Source organism: Oryctolagus cuniculus, chromosome 15 (assembly GCF_051225735.1).
Source record: "Oryctolagus cuniculus isolate XC-2025 breed Fujian yellow rabbit chromosome 15, ASM5122573v1, whole genome shotgun sequence".
Classification (NCBI taxonomy): domain Eukaryota; kingdom Metazoa; phylum Chordata; class Mammalia; order Lagomorpha; family Leporidae; genus Oryctolagus; species Oryctolagus cuniculus.
Window position 1 is genome coordinate 34204786 of NC_142881.1, and position 17193 is coordinate 34221978.

General features: G+C 50.3%; 1 protein-coding gene across 50 annotated transcripts in view; it reads left to right on the forward strand.

The window, feature by feature from the left end:
* SORBS1 (sorbin and SH3 domain containing 1) overlaps positions 1-17193 on the forward strand; it is a 237765-nt gene that overhangs the window by 211984 nt on the left and 8588 nt on the right. For 35 of the 50 annotated variants that reach the window (XM_089314659.1, XM_089314702.1, XM_089314671.1 and 32 more), the window contains 6 exons: positions 805-919; positions 1064-1189; positions 2699-2893; positions 4160-4933; positions 16184-16243; positions 16814-17004. In XM_089314659.1, the coding sequence (XP_089170785.1) occupies positions 805-919; positions 1064-1189; positions 2699-2893; positions 4160-4933; positions 16184-16243; positions 16814-17004 (1461 nt within the window). The remainder of the gene's footprint in view (positions 1-804; positions 920-1063; positions 1190-2698; positions 2894-4159; positions 4934-16183; positions 16244-16813; positions 17005-17193) is intronic. The other 15 variants (XM_089314677.1, XM_089314668.1, XM_089314673.1 and 12 more) reach the window with 5 other exon arrangements.

Consider the following 17193-nt stretch of genomic DNA (forward strand, 5'->3'; position numbering starts at 1 on the left):
GCACTAAGAGCATTTGAAAGAAACTTTTCTCTCACAGATCCCTTTTTCATGTTGAAAAGGGAGGGGATTAATCTTTATGGGGCATTAACTAGGTAATAGGCACAGCGTTGGGTGTTTTATTTGCAGTTTGTAGCTGCGTTCTCTAATAACTCCGCATTAGTGGCTGTGTTCAGGTAAAGAAACAGTGTCTCCGGGGAATCCAGGATCTTGCCCAGGGTCTCAGAGCTGCTCCCCTGGAGGACCGAGTTTTGAACCCAGAGACTCCTAACTTCAGAGCCTTCCTACCACATGATAAAGGGTGGATGGCCAAGTGGGTGGGTGGACAGAGGGCTAAATGGTTGGAATGATGGGACTATGGAAACATCACAGACAGCCTGAGGGCAGTTTAGGGCAGCGAAGGCACGGCTTGCCAGGGCCTAGGAAAGGCCGTGTTGGCAGTGGAGGCTTCCAGAAGCATTGTTCCTCATGTAACACACGATGGCTAAGGCCGCTGGGTGCTTCTCTGTGCATTGTGCAAATATTCTGAATACAACATTCGCAAGAAATGCCCATTGAGAAAGCCACAACAGACTCATAAGGTGCCAGGCGCTTTCCCACGCTCCTCAGCAGGAAGGCTAACACCCATCCCACAAAGGGCTGGAGAAAACGCCAATGCGATGAGCTCTGAAGAGTGGGGCTCTCATTGCCAAATACCGCCCCCCCCCCCCGCGTCTCCTCTGTCCTCCATCCCCTCTGGCCCCACTGGAAGCATCTGGGTCTTAGTGTGGAAACACCTGCTGAAAACGCTGTGCCCTCTGTCAACAGGGAGCTTCCTCTGCAGAAGGGGGACATCGTTTACATTTATAAGCAGATCGACCAGAACTGGTACGAAGGGGAGCACCACGGCCGGGTGGGGATCTTCCCACGCACCTACGTCGAGGTACCGCAGCCCCCTTTCTGCCTAAGGAAGTGCCTGGCCGCCACCCAAGCACCACTTACTGACCCAGGACTCGTGTTTTGTCTCCTCCTCTCATTTCCCCGCTTTCTCTTGCCTGTTCCCGTCTTCCCTGTCTTCCTTCCTCAGCTCCTTCCTCCCGCTGAGAAGGCTCAGCCCAAAAAGTTGACGCCGGTGCAGGTTTTGGAATATGGAGAAGCCATTGCCAAGTTCAACTTTAATGGTGATACGCAAGTGGAGATGTCCTTCAGAAAGGTAGGGGACTCTCCTTGGCCCCTGCCCTGGGTGAGGACAGGGTGCTGCGGGGCCCCGCCAGCCCGTGGTGCTGTCTGTCCCCTTAAGAGGGGTCTGCCAATCAATAGTTGCATTAAGAGCAGTTGGAGGGTGTTCCCAGGTGGGGCATTTTTTAAAAAATAGACACTAGGCTCCTGTCAAGGTTGCACTCCATTGAGTTCAATGATTAAAAGCAGTATTTCCAGAGTCCTGGACACCTTGTATAAATAAATATTCAGCCCACATTTGGAGAGCGCCTACAGATGTGATGAGCACTGTGGTTTTACTGTGCATTGTTGTGGCCCAAAGGGGGGAAAAAAACCAGTGATATGAGGAGAAATTTACAAAGCTTTGAAGCCAGAAGTCATGGGTTATCAGCTCTGGAGCAGGTGGGAAGTTAAATGCTTTTTTCCAAGCCACCGCTTCCTCACATTGAAAAATGAAAATAGATGGCCCTCTCCTGGGGTAGCCATAGAGGATTCGCATGTGAAGGCCCCAGCACAGACACGTGCACCTGGTTTGGTGCTCAGTGAGTGAAGACGCCATGACCTCGCCGTCATTCCTGCTGGGTGGTAAGCTCAGCAGCTTGCTCCCAACACACCTAGACCAAGCAGGGATACTCTTCTTTCCATTTGTCCAAATTGCTGAAGTTATTAGAGGAACTGATGCTACTGAGGGTTCAGGGAAGCAAGCACATGCCTTGGAAACACGTGAGCCCCTTAAATAAAAGAGAAACTCTGGAGGCAACCTGATTGCCCAAGAACAGGAAGATCACTAATTAAATCTTTACGCGAGTGTCCAGTAGAACACCCTAGAGTGTCCATTAAACTGTGCAGCAGCATTAAAAAGCATAGAATTATATTCCTTATTAAAGAAGAAGGTTCACTTGATGGTGTTAGATATAAAACAAACAGGCTGGAAAAGGGAAATACAGTCCACCTCTGTTTTCATAAGAAAGAGACAGGCACAAGTCTAATCCACATGTATGGGATTAAATCTGGAAAGTATAGATTCTGAATATTTACATTGGTTACCTCCAAGTGACTACAGGATGGACAATGGTTGTTTTCTGCTTCGTGTTTCTGTTCTCAGTTTTCTATCATGGCACATGAGAAAATAAGATTATAAAAACAAAGACAAAAGATAGCCTCCCGGGGCCTGTGCCTTGGGGATGGAGATGGGATTTGTGTCTGTTTTGCTTTAAATGAGTGAAAAAACACTCACTTGTGCCTTCCAGGATACAGGCACGAGTCTGATCTTCTTTATGGAAATATTTAAAGACCAAGCCTAACTTCACAGCAGCCAGGCAGCTCCCTGGCTGTTGGCAGCCCTGCCCAGCAATGTGAAATCTGGCCAGGTCCAGCAGGGAAGTCTCTCCAGAGACTTGGATATGGTGGATGACGCAGGGCAGGGCAGCGCCAAGCACAGGCTGGGGCCCCTGGTGTGCTGAGTGTGGAGGGACGAGAACCCTTGGGTTGTTGTGTCTTGCAGGGTGAGAGGATCACGCTGCTTCGACAGGTGGATGAGAACTGGTACGAAGGGAGGATCCCGGGGACGTCCCGACAAGGCATCTTCCCCGTCACCTACGTGGACGTGATCAAACGGCCACTGGTGAAGAACCCGGTGGATTACATTGACCTGCCTTACTCCTCCTCCCCGAGTCGCAGTGCCACTGCGAGCCCACAGGTACCCAAGCTGGTCGCTGTTTTCAGCTTCAGCCGTGCTGACGGCGCATAGCTCCTCTGGGGTGGTTCTTGATTGGGAACTGTCGGCAGCAATGCAGACTGCACACACACATTGGTGTTCCTGTATCTAAACGGCATTTTGCCAGCATTTGGTGGGAGTAATGGGAAGCATTTGAGGTAGTTGCCTGGGGAGAAAGTGGTGCCCCTTGGCTGAAGCTGGTGGTGTGGTAACCGGCTCTCTGTCGTACATCCCACGGCCCAGTGTGGTCCTCTCCGTCATTTTGTTGGCCAAGGCTGGCTTGCAGAAGACAAAGGTTGAGTTTCATGTTCTCATCCTCAGACCTGTAGACCGCATCCAAAGCATTTTTGCTAACACTCACTGGAACCAAGTTAGGACAGGAGCTTGGAGCTTCTTGGTCTACACTAGGTTGTTAGGAAGTAGCTGTATAGGCACGAGTTGTTTGCCTCCCTGAACATTAGTTATGAATGGACTTGTTTAAAAATAGAAGCTATTCCACACCCACCTCTGCTGCTCTGGTGAGAGCCTTGGGTTCAGGAGATGCATGTGGGGTGACCCCTGTGACATACATTGAACATTGTGCTAGATGAGCTGTAGGGGAGACCAGGAAGCAAGAGCAGGACACGGGGACCCAGGATGACATGGACACAGCACCTCTTTTCTCTCGTCCTCAAATCGCTTCCTGCTGCCGCACCTGCTCATCCCTGACCCCTGTAAAAAGCATCGGACAGCTGACCTGGGCATCCTGCACAGTGAGGTCCATGTCCCATCATCTCCTGGGGGAGGGCGTGAAGTCGGCGCAGGGCGGCCTGGAGCACTCAGCTGGAGATTTCACTCAGCTGTAGTCAGCCGTGGTCATAAAACAAAATGACTGCTCTTCTCCCGCTTTTCTGGAAGGGCCATCTTTCCTTCCCCCGGGTTCCAGGCTGGGCTCTGGGTGGGAGCTCCTTCCGTGTCCCTTTGAAAGTCGGATTCTGCAAAGCGGGCCAGCCTCGTCTGGTGGGCCCTGATGAGAACCTCTGTCCCGTCTCCACATCACTTGCCTCTCCCCTCCCCCTGCACGTGCACCCGCTCACGCTCCAGACCTGACCCAGTGACTTCCCTGGCGACACCAGCGTGTCCCGCTCATCCTCTGCATTTCATTCTTCTTTTTAGACGCCCTGGTGACTATTTTCCTTCTTTCTTCTTGAAGCTGACACTTGTACCTTTTGCTTCTTTGTTTTGTCTCTCTCTCCTTTTCTTTTTAAGTTTCCTAGTCACAGCAAGCTCATCCTGCCAGCCCCCTCATCTCTGCCCCACCCCCGCCGAGCCCTGTCCCCTGAGATGCACGCCATCACCTCGGAGTGGATCTCGCTGACTGTAGGGGTCCCAGGCAGACGTCCTCTGGCCCTGACTCCACCCTTGCCGCCTCTGCCTGAGGCTTCTGTCTTTCGCGCTGACCCCCTTGCCCTGTCAGCAAGGGCTCGTCCCTCCCTGACCCTTGGCCTCCCCCATTCAAGTCGGTCAGATGGCTCCACCATACGCTCGACCATCTCCCCTCTGGCCCTGCCGCCCCCCGACAGAGCCTACTCTCCGGCGCCCAGTGTACTGGCTCCGCTTCACGTCAACGGAGCCGGTGGTGTTCACGTGTCACCTTCCGGCATCCACCAAGATAGCTTCTCCCAGCTGCCGCTCGGGCGCTCTGATAGGGTCATCTCGGAGCTTAGCGATGCCTTTAGCAGCCAGAGCAAGAGGCAACCGTGGCGAGAAGAGAACGGCCACTATGAAAGGAAAGCAGAGAGGGAGGCGGGTGAGAGAGGCCCTGGTGGACCCGCCATCTCTAAGAAGAGCTGCCTGAAACCTTCCGACGTGGTCAGGTGCCTGAGTACTGAACAGAGACTCCCAGATCTCCGCAGCCCTGAGGAGAGCCGGCCCAGCAAGCCTCTGGGCAGCCCTTTTCCAGGAAGGGAGGCTGGGCAGACAGAGCTGCGTAGAGGTGGCGAGCAGGCTGGGAGGAGAGCTGCTCAGAGTGGTGTGAGCCAGGTAGGCCTGCAGCATGACCGCGTGTGCCCTTGGCATCTCACCTGGCCGGGCGGGCTGGACGGCTCAGCCGCAGTCCCTCTGCCGAGGCCCAGCAGATGCCTGCGGGACCCATTTGCTTGCCTTGGGAGCGAAGAGATGGCCCCGGATGGGGTGGCGGGCGCGTCGGTTAAGGTGTAGGGCTGGGGACAGTTGGAGGGAAAGGGCAGGCTGCACTCCCGCCTCTTGAGCTGGCTCCACTCTGAGGGCCTCGTGGTCTGGTACAGAAGCCACGAGAAGCCAGGCCTCCCCCGCGGCCCGGTCTGCTCTGACTAACAGCTGAGAACACCAGGCTTTGCTGCGGTGTGCTGTGGTTTTCCTGTGAGCTGCACTTTGTTTCCATAACCTATGGCTCTGCTAGTGCTCGGTTTCGTCAGGTCTCCGTCCTGTCTCGTGTCTGTGTGGGAATTCGGGGCCCTTGTTCATAACAAACAGAGTGAGTGACGTTTGGGGAGCACACAGGCCTCCGGCTTGCAGTCATCCAGCGGGCTACAAAGATTTCAGGGTTTGGAACCAAGGTGCCTATAGGGTAGGTTTCTTTGTTTTGTTTTTAAATTTTTCAGTTAATTTATTTGAAAGGCAGAGAGACAAATCGTCCATCTACTGAGTCATTCCAATGGTTGGGCCAAGCCAAAACGAGGAGCTGGGAACTCAGTTTGGGTCTTCTGTACAGATAGCAGGGACCCAACCACTTGAGCCATCACCTGCAACCTCCCAGGGCACACATTAGCAGGAAGCTGGAATTGGGAGCAAGACCAGGGCTTGAATCCAGGCAGTCCAACGTGGGACAAGCAGTGTGTTGACCTCTAGGCCAAAAACCACCTCATTATAGGATGTTTTGAGGGCTGAAAAGTTTGAGAGGGGACATGAGCTTGGCAACTAGATAGATCGTGGTTCTGATTGGGCTACGCTGGTGCTACCCTGTAAGTCAGACTTCAGACCTCTTCTTGGATGTAACCAAGTTTGAATGGCAGCCCTCCCTTTTGCCTTCTGGTAACTTGGGAATTACTTAGTCTCCCTCGGACTCGGGTTCCTCATCTGTAAAATGGAAGTGAGGACACCTGCCTCATAGAGTTGAGAAGATTCCTTGGAATGACGTGTGTGGAGTGCTGAGCACAAGGACGGGGCACATGACCAGCACTTCGTAGAGGGAAGCTGTAGGGCCACCATCTTGCATGAACTGCTTCTAGAGCAGAGAATGTTCTAGAACCTTCTTAGACCCAGTTAGACTTCCTGAAGAGGACTGCACACCATTCATTAAGTACTTAGTGTGTGTGTGCCATGTACAATAGTAAACTGCGCCCAGCCCTCAGACCTGCAGTCCCAGGTTCCCTTTGGAGCTTCATTCAATCCGTCTATGGAATTTAAGACCTACAGGGACCAGCCTCTGGGCAGTGTCCTCTCGAGGGGCCTGTGTGGTGAGGCTGCAGGCATAGCAGTATCACCAGGACAGATGAAGAGGAAGGCTTGGAAGCCACACAAGCACCGAGGCCTCTGAGACACACTGGGCCAGACCTGCAGCTCAGCCTGACGCATGGGGCCCACAGGCCAGCATGTCAGGAGCGGGGCTCCTGGGGGCAGGCACAGGGTGGGATAAGAAGTCATACTTGACTTGTCACCAGCAGGCTGCTTAAGCTCCCAAGCCACAGTTTTCTCATACGCAGAGTAGAAATGAAAACAGTACCTTTCTCCCAGGATGGTGCAAAGACTCAACTAGGTGGTCCACGTAAGTGGGGTGTGTGTCATGTGGTCAGGCTCCACGCAGTGGGGGCTTCCCACCGCTGTCACTGCAGCTTATCTCCCGGGTCCTTGTGTGGGGCTGCGGGGAGACAGCCATACCCAACGAAGGCTTTGCCTGGCCCAGAACAACTGCTCCTGGAATGCGTGTTCTTGGAGGAGGAAGAGGGTGTGTCTGCTGAAGCGTAGTTTGTTGGGAGAGCTGGTTGATTGGCTAGTGGAAAAGCATTCAGTGTCTCTGACGCAAGAACAGTTCTGTGAATGTTCTAAGTCAACCGCAGGTGCCTGGAGCCCTCCTTCTTGCCAGTGCTGAGTCATCGCCAAGGCCTGATTCCAGGATCCCGTGTGTACAGGAAGTACGCATGGTGCCTGGGTCCCCAGCGAGGTTAGGGGTACACACTTCCTGCTTCCTAGCCGAGGACAGGAGCGGAGTGGCTGGCAGTGCTGGAGATTGTGTTGATTGGGTGGCTGAGCTTGTTGACAGCTCAATTTCCTTTTGTGAGGGCCTCCAGACTCCAGATGTACCACTTCCCGTCTACTCCCTTCCTCCTGCTGTCCCAGCACCAGCCCTGTTTGAAATGGGCAGTGGGCTTGGTGTGGAAAGGGCTGCACATCCCCATCAGTCACCCGCACTCTTCCATCCTGTAGCAGCTTTGGGTCCTTCAGAAGGGGCTCCTGCACCCAGGCTCCCTTTGGTTGACATACTGAAGGTGGAGAGGACTTAGTATGTGGCAGCCCCATCAGAGCATGACCTCAGGCTGGCTCACTTATTTGGGTATTTGCATTCCAAACCAGTTTTTATACCAAGAAAATCACCAACCGTTATTCTCTTTGTGGAACCAAAGAGGTCAATTTTATTCTAGATTTTAGGGACCTAGGCTGAGAATCTGTCAATTAAGAGGGAAAATTTTACCCAAGAGCCTTAAATGAAGACATTCTGAAATGTTAGGACCATTTACTCTCTTCCAGGCATCTAGAACATTCCAGGCACTGTGCTAAGTGCTACTGTAGACAGAGGAGGATGAACATCACCTTGGACTTCCCAGTGGTTTCAGAAAGATAACTCCCTTCCTGGGTGGGCTTAGGAGGCCCCATGCGATCTGGCCATTTGGACATCTAGGTGTCCTCATCTTCTAGAACTACCCCTGCTTGTTTACTAGGATAATTCCTACCTTTTCCATACTTCTCCACTGAGATGTTACCTCTTCCAAAGGAAGCCTTTCCTGCCAACCTCACTCTGCCCTTGCAAGACTGGGTCACGTGCTCTGACTTTGTGCTGCCCTGGCCCCTGCACCTGACCTGTGCAAGCAGTCCTTTGTTGTATTTGCTCTTTGCTTTTCTGTGTACCCATTAGAATGTTAACACCCTAAGGTTGGGGACTGTGCCATCTGGTATATGGAAAGTGCTCAGTAAATATTTGTTCAATTAAAGAAATAACAAAAAAATGACCTCCATTGGGGAGTGAGACATGCTCACAGATAATTATCATGCAGGCAGGGAAAGAGAGTCCCCGAGGAGTCCACTCCAGACAAACAGTAAGCAACAGGAAGCAGAAAGTGGTTGTGTGGAAAGACTTCGTGAGACAATGTGGCATTCGCTCTGGGCCTGAAAGAATAAGGAGTTTCCAGTAGGCGTGCAGCAAGGGAGTGGCATTTAAATGAATAGCTGGGGTAGAGGCTCCGCAGTAGGAGCTGAAAGGGGGGTGTGTGTGTGTGTGTGTGTGTGTGGAGAATGGTGCATTCCTGGTTTGGGTGAGGTTCAGGTCTGCACAGGTGAGTAGAAGGGAGAGGAATCCGGAGAGCTTGGAGCTCAGCAGCGCCACCTAACTGGGAGGTAGCACCATCTCTACCCAGGCACAGTGACACTCTGCTGCTTCCCTTCCCCTGCTGCAGGTCTGCACATTTTAAACTTCCTGTAAAATAACCTGGCGCTTCACTCCCAAGCTGGTTTCACATGGGTTGGTTGCTTGTGATTTCAGATGTGCGTTTTCTCTGACCAGCAGAACGGGCTCAATAAAGCACAAGGGTCTTGAGGGGAAACCAGGTTGGGGTGCAAAGACCACTGGATCGAAAACCAGAGTCCCTGGATGAGTCACTTCTTTTTCCTGGCAGCTTCCCTGTTGATAAACAAAACATTCAGACAAGAGAAGCTCTTTTTAGCTTTGATATTCCATGACGAGGTGACATCCTGTATGAATTTCCATTGAAATGAGGAAGGAGAGCACACACAAAATTTTAGGTATAGGGGTTTGTTACTAGGCCTGCAACCTTCACAATGGATAAATGAAAGTTTTTCCTTCTGTTTTTTGAGGGACAACTTAACTAATTCAGTACAAACACAAAACACCCAAGAGTTCAGAATTTTCAGCCACACTGTTAGATTTTGTTGGGTATAACTTTGGCCAATAAGATTTAGAACAATCAACCAAGAAAGTGACAGGAAAGAACATATTGGAGGTCTCCTTTATGAGCATCATCAACTATTTCCTGAGTTTCCACTAGATAGAAACAGAAGAAAGGTATCCAGCCTTGGTTTTCTGAGTTCTTTCAGAATTTCTGAATTAAAAAGAATCTGACCCAGTGACTCATCATTTTTTCTGGATCACAGAATTTTTAAAACGGAGCAGCTGAGGCCTTTAGGGTGGTGTTTTGGGGGAGGGGCTGACACACACACACAATTTTGCATGAAGTTTCCAGGGACTCACACCCAGGGCCGTCTGAAAGCTTCTTGGTTCTTTTGTGAACTACCAGGTAAAGAGCCCCCCAAGTTGGGGCCGTGGCATAGCAGGTAGACTCTGCCTGTGGCGCTGGCATCCCATATGAAAGCTGGTTCAAGTCCAGGCTGCTCCACTTCCCATCCAGCTCCTTGCTAATGGCCTGGGTAAAACAGCAGAAGATGGCCCAAGTGCCTGAGCCCCTGCTACCCATGTGGGAGACCTGAAAAAAGCCCCTGGCTCCTGGCTTCTGCCTGGATGAGCCCTGGCCATTGTGGCCATTTGGGGAGTGAACCAGTGGATGGAAGACCTCTGTCTGTCTGTCTGTCTCTATCTCTATCTCTATCTCTATCTCTCTCGGCCCCCTGCCTCTCCCTCTCTGTAACTCTGACTTTAAATAAATAAATACACACACATATACACACACATATATATATATATATGTATCTTGAAAAAAAGCCCTCCAGCCTAGTTGATGTTTGTGGTGACTTGAGAAGACCAGGCCTGAGATGAGTGACAAATTTGGTTCCTAAAGGGAAGGATGCCAATCAATAAAATATGAGGGCAGGAAATGTAAAAAAGTGTTCAGGACAGCTAAGTGACCTCGGTGTCTGGAAAACACAACAAACCACTGTGACTTAGGGAAGGCGGCTCCACCGGAGACAGAAACGTGCTTTGCTGACCTCAGAGAGGACGTCCGTGACCACGTGGAAGCTGATGAGTTCCCAGGAAGATAAGAACAAAGGCCTGGGTCTGCTTTGAGGGTGGAAATCAGAAATAGAAGGGACAGCGTGTGACGTAACTTGGAAGAACTAAGGGGAAATCAAAATTGTTAGGATGTCCAAATAAAGATGGGAACCGTTTCCCTTTTGACTCCCTCCGAAGGGAAATCTCTAAACAAATGCAGAGGGTGTTTACCAGCTTCAGGGAGGGGGATACACATCGGCTGCAGCTCTTAAAAGATAGCCAGCAAGTAGTCTCAACACTAAAGTCCCAAAGCGGGAATGTCCATCTCTGAAAAGGTGTAGGGGAAACCCAGGTGCCAGCCGTGGAGCACTGGACAAGCTGTGGTGACCTCTTGATCAGCACATGTCTCCAGCCTCTCTGGGGCCACCCTTTGCAGAGCCCAGCCCGGAAAAGCAGGCCATAGGGAAGTGCACTGAACTGGGCATCTGAGGGAGCGGTGTTTGACTCCTGGATCTTCAGGTTCCAGCTCAGACATGCCAGGTCTTAGTTTTCTCCTTTGTAAAACGTGGCAGCCACCTTCCTGGGTTATCATGAAACTAAACGAGCTACCGTGGAGGCGAAGTTGCCTTGCACAGGGGATGCAGCTGTGATACTTCATCCTCCTTACCGCATTCCACCTGAGAGGGAAGATGGAGAAAAGGAGAGGACAGTAGAAGACGGGAGAATCGTTTTGCTTTAGGTTTCAGAAATCCAGAATTTAGAAAATCCATGCTTCTCTCCCACCTTGGGGACAGTGCACATCTGCCTTCACCCCTGGCTATTTATGAAGGAGACAGAACATTACACTACTGTCTACAACGAGGAGACCGAGCCGTGGCTGAGCGATTGAGTGTAGTGTTAAAATCGGATTCAGTTTACAACAAAGTTAATATGTTGTTTCTAGAGTGATTTGCAAGATTAAGTCCAGGTTGGCCGGCGCCGCGGCTCAATAGGCTAATCCTCCACCTAGCGGCGCTGGCACACCGGGTTCTAGTCCCGGTCGGGGCGCCGGATTCTGTCCCAGTTGCCCCTCTTCCAGGCCAGCTCTCTGCTGTGGCCTGGGAAGGCAGTGGAGGATGGCCCAAGTGCTTGGGCCCTGCGCCCCATGGGAGACCAGGAGAAGCACCTGGCTCCTGCCTTCGGATCAGCGCGGTGCGCCGGCCACAGCGCGCCAGCCATGGCGGCCATTGGAGGGTGAACCAACGGCAAAAGGAAGACCTTTCTCTCTGTCTCTCTCTCTCTCACTGTCTACTCTGCCTGTCAAAAAAAAAAAAAAAAAAAAAAAAAATAATAAAAGATTAAGTCCAGGTGGTAAGCAGTGGAACTAATTGTTTGTGATTAGCCTTATATTTAAGCTGCACTGTTATCTCAGTAAACATAGTAGAACTCAGTGGTATCAGAGGCTGGTTTTTTTTTTCTAAGATTTCTTTTATTTATTTGAAAGGGAGAGTTACAGATAGAGAGAAAGGGAGGGAAAGAGGGAGGGAGAGAGGGAGAGGGAATCTTCCATCCGCTGGTTCACTCCCCAAATGGCGACAATGGCCAGGGCTGGGACACGCTGAATGCCAGGAGCTTCTATTAGGTCTCCCATGTGGGTGGCAGGGGCCCAAGCACTTGGGCCATCTTCTGTTGCTTTCTCAAGCACATTAGCAGGGAGTTGGATTGGAAGTGAATCAGCCTGAACTTGAAACGACACCCATATTGGATGCCTGCATTGTAGGTGGCAGCTTTATCTACTGTACCACAGCACGAATCCCTAGAGGCAGTTCTGAGGGTACTGTGGAGGTTCCTACAGCTGAAACCTGGGAGCCTAACTCATTCAGGCTCTGCAGCTCCTCTGGCAAAGTCTGCCTGAGAGCTGCAAATCTATCACTTGTATCACATCAGGCAACCTCTCACCTCCAGAAGTGAGCTCTGCACCATGTCTGGAGTCTTATCAGAAGCGCTCGGATACTGGCCATGTTTCTTGAGGGGATTTGGGGCCATGTGCAGGCTGAGTGCCTCTCTCTTGTCCACATCTCCAGGACTTCCTGCTGTTCTTTAGCCTGTGCACAGTTTATTTTGGGCTTCAAGGCTTTGGCACACACCCAAAGCTGGAAGAGGATGCTAATGACACCGAAGTGGCACCAGGTGTTTTGTGCATCCACAGGGATTAGCAGCTCCTGGGAGGCAGCGATCAGATTTCTTTGGGAAGTCTGTGCACTGAAGAGAGAAGGGCAACAGAGCAGAGAGCAAGGACGCGGGCTGGGTCACTCTGTCCGGGGAGTGGAACCAGAGCTCCCTGCGGAGGGGCAGCCTGTGTACAAATATGGAAGAGAGGCAGTTTCTGGCTTGCAGCTATCACCTGCCTACTATTGAGTGGGGTGTGTGTGTGTCTCTGGATGGACACGCACGCTGAACCAGTTGCTGTTTTTCCAAACACGTGAAGAACTGGAATGCACCTCCAGAGTTCAGAATGTGCTTTGCGTGAGATAATGCTCTGTTTATTCTTAACCCTGGATGAGGCACTGCTTAAAACCATGTCTACTCTTAGGCTTCCATAAGGGCAGACACAGAGGCCCTGCCCAGCAGAAATGCAACAAGAGTAGGGTGAAGGTTGCTCGTAGCCAGAGACAGGTGGGATTGGTTTTAAGCATACAATGTCATTTAACCAATAGATCTAAAAGCAGATTTTACATTCTTCCTCTTGTCCTAGGCTTTTGAAGTCTCGTGTTTGCTCTTCCACTTTCTACTGACTACAGTGCCCAGCAGCCACAGGTGGCTTCTGGCCATTCTAGTGGATGGCACAGATTTGGACAAACAGCTCTATGAGGGAACTTCAAAAGTTCATGGACAGTGGAACTAACTGATAACTGTATCTTGGTGCAAAAAAGAAAAATGGAAATCTATACAGACTTTTTTCATGATATATATTTCCATGAACTTTTTTGAAGATTTCCCTCCTATAAAAGCTTTAAAGTGGTTACAGATGGAGAAAGGGGAAGAAAAAAGACATGTGCTTAGTGGATAAAAAAAAAATCTGAGGTGAATAGCCTTCTAAGTGAAGGGTTGACCCTGATGGTGGAGATGGACAGTTTCTGTCTCCACTGAGGTTCACCCCATGCCAAGACCCCTCTCTGCACCCCCTCAAAAACTGGTTTACATTTTAGCTACGTGAGATACTTAATTGAATTCTAAGTAGGGGGAATGGAATCTTCACTGATAGGATAAATGTTTATCTGACCTCTTCCTTCATTTATTCAACAAATGCTAAATGCGGGACTTGGTCATCCCTGCTTCTCAGGAATGGGGTGAAGTTTGCACTAAATCCAGGTGCTGAGGTTATGATGATGATGATGACGACCCTCTCTTTGGGCTTGTCCTGAGACCTGGGAAGGAGCTAGTTGATCCATCAGCATCCCTTGTAGTCCTTTGGTCCCTTGGGTTAGCCACTGGATGCTGCCTGTTACTGCACACCATAACCTTTACAGAAGGAAATGGCTTTGAGAAGTTAGAGTAAAAGCTGGTCAAGAGGAGAAGTTATGGTGTCTGTTTCCAGAAGAGGTAGAAGTTGGATGTTGCTGTCATAGTCACTCCAGTCATCCCATCATGACCCAAGAGGGAGGCACTGTGTGGAGATCAGACACCAGGGAGCTCAGTGTTTGCCCGCAGTGGCTTTGCTACCTTGTGCAAGTCTGCAGACTTCTCTGAAATTTCCTATTCTGCCTTCCCTACTTGCAAAGGATTATTACAAAAGTCAGATGAGCTGATGGAGTTACATGTGCTCATAAAATATCAGGTCCTTCTTACTATGTTTGATTTACTGATCCTTTCTGAGCACCAAATTATTTGCTAGATGGTCGATTCCAGCACTCCCATGGGATTAAGTTGATTTAAGGATGGTGGGGAGCTTCTATGGGGTCTGGGGATTGTCCACATCCTCTCTGTGTGGCATTTAATCTGAGATCATTATTCTACCAGGTGGAGATTAGAAATATTAGGGGTTTTTTGTTTGTTTGTTCTTGAGAATGTTGTTTTTATGAGATGTGGCCCAGACCAGTCTTGGCATTCTATAGCCGAATAATCTTGGTGTCGGATAAGTGAGTCCCTCTACAGCCTTGCAACCCAGAGTTAGGCTGCAAGCCAGCAGGTTAGCACCGCCAATAGAAAATCAGGTGTTCCAGGTCTCAGTCCACATTTGGACAGAATCCCAGGTAATACCTTCATACTTTAAAGTTTAAGAAGCAGTGCTGTGCGGTATCCCAACTAGAAATCGTCCCAGCAGCCTCTGCGTCAGCAGCTGCTCTGGCAGGCAACATACTTCCTCTTGACACAGCCTTGCATTGTTGGACAGCTCTCACTTGTAGAAAGTGTTTCTTTCCGGCAGCTCAAAATCTGTCTGTTGGCTGTTACTCCTTCAAGCTGCCCAGAATCTGTTTTCTGTCTTCTGAAAACCATAGGTGTTTAGAAATGTCCATTTCTTTCCTCTATTACATGGAAGCCTTAACCCAGAGGCCAGGTGGATGGTGAATGGAGCCCCACAGGACTGGCTCCTGGGTACCGGGCAAAGGCCTGCAGCTGCTGGGACGTTACAGCAGGAGCGTGCAGTGTCTCAGTCGGTGCTGTCTCTTCCATCAAGCCCACCAGAGGCCAAGGGGACTGGTCTGACTGATTGTGGTTTGGAAGGGGTTTGGAGAACTTGAAAGAAACTCTTCACAGAACAAGAATTTGGAAGTGATGCCTGCTCTGGAAATTGGTCCTGCAGGGCAGGCAGAAGGGTGAGAGCATTGGCAGCAGAAGTGAGCAGGAGAGGTGGTGTGGAAAGAGCACCCAGAGCTGCTTTGCCTCTTGGTAGCGGGAGGACACTGCAGAAGGTGCTAAACCCCTCTGAGCACCAGCTTCCTACACTCTTAAAGAAAACGGGATGATAAAGGTTGTCCTGCCTGGCTGCAACTTCTGAGGCAGTCACTGGCGATTGTGTCCGTGAGCACTCCTGATAGAGTGGGAGATGGTCTGGGAATGAAAAAGAAGTCGAGGAAGCCAGGAGACAAGGCTACCTCTGACTTCTTATGTGACGTCAGGGGAGCCCTCGCCCTCCACGGCCCCCTCTGTAAAGTAGGTGGGTCATGCTGAAAAGATTCCAAAGTTCCCTTCTAGAAGACCTTGGAGTCGCTGCAGCCTGTTGCTATCATTACACTTGACCTGGAGGACTTCTCCATGGATGGCTCTTTCAGTAGAGCTTGGAATCAAATCCTCCCTGGGAGAAGTGATTCCAAACACCCTTCCAAGGAAGGCCTGGCCTCTACATGGGCGGCTTTTTAACAGGCAGGTCTGCTTGGCCATGATTGCACCTGTTTTCATGTCAGCATGTGGCACCTGGGCTGGTGGTGTTGGACGACAGTTTCATTTCTACATCTGTGTCAAGATGCATGGTTCTACTTCTGGAAGGAAGCTCTGCTCTGAGAGCTGTTGTCAGCTCACCTCCTACCTCACTGGCATTTGGCAGGGTAGATTGTTCCAGAGCAATGGTTTTGTATGTATACTTCAGATATTGCCTAGGAGACTCTCTCTTTTTTGGTTATGAATGCTGAAACATGGCAGACCTAATAGGTTTGTGAGCCTGCCCCAACCGAGGCTCCCATTCAACAAACAACAGAAAGTGGTATTTGGGGTAACAGCCATTCCCTAGACACCTGCTAGCTGAGAGTGAGGGGACCAGTGTGTGTGACTTCTAGAGGGCCGTGTCCGTTCCTTAAGGCAGCCCTTGTGTGTCTCTGCCCATGTGGGGACCCTGTGTTGTCCATTCTCACCTCACTGCAGCCATGCTTCCAACTCCCCATTCCATTGCTTGGACGCTCGCTTCTAACTCTGCTCATTGGCGTTTCCTCCTGTGCACCCACCGTGCTGTTGTGGAAGCTCCATGGCCCTGGGCCGTGAGTATCTGGTGTCCTCCAAGTGTGGCGGTGTGGTACGTGTATTTGCTCACGCTTTTATTTTGAATCCTTTCCAATGTGACATCTGCTAAAATGTCTCCCTTATAATTTGCTTGGTGATCACAGCCTTCTCATCATTCATTGAGAGCAGGACCTGATCTCACAGAATCTGAAAAGAGCTATGTGGTAAGATGCCTGTTGCATAAGACTGTAGCTTTCCTAAAGACAATCCTTACTGCCTTCCGGAGCCGAGACTAGAGTAATGCCTGGGTCACTCACAGAGCCCTCCGCGGCTACTGTGGCAGAGAGAGGTGCTAGGCCACTGCTTCCCCCTCAGAGAAAGCAGAGGGACGTAGAAACAAAGCTTCCACTCTGCCTCCATGTGGGATTAACGTGTTAGTGCATGACTGGGGGTACGTACTTGCATTTCTAGCCTGAGATTATTCCATTTGTAACAGTTACTCACTAATTACAGGCTTTTATGCTGCTGCCTTTTTTTAAAATAGTCAAACTAAATCCCAAATTCTTCTGTATCTTACCTGTTTTTCCATGCTTACGCCTGGATCCCTCCTGCACTTCACTACTGGACTATCTGGTTTTTTTTTTTAACCTGGATCTTCAACTCTATTTTTTCCCTGGATTTATGTGCTTCATCTGGAATGTTACATCTCTTCCTCTCTTTTTTTTTTTTTTTTTTTTTGTCCCCACATTGACTGTTTTATGGGGGTTTCTGGATGTCTCGGGGCCACCTCGCAGGAAGCAGTTTGCAATGAGATCATAAACATTGCCGAAAAATCTGTTCATTACTGCAGCACTGTCTCTCATCCCCTTGACTTTCATCACACGGTTTCCCCTTCTGACAATAAATCATCTTTAATCATTTCTCAGCAACCTCAAGCCCAGCAGCGAAGAGTCACCCCAGACAGAAGTCAAACACCACAAGATTCGTAAGTACACCTGGCAAATTTCCATGCTCTTCCACTGCCCCTGGGGGCCGCAGTTACGGGGATGAGGGAGCCCCTCCCTGTTTCTCTGAGGGTTTCTAGTTAAGGCCGTGTTTCCCATCAGCCAATATGAAAACAGGTGACAGGTAAATACAGGAGGCTGCAGGTTATTGGGAGAGAGAAACAGGTAAA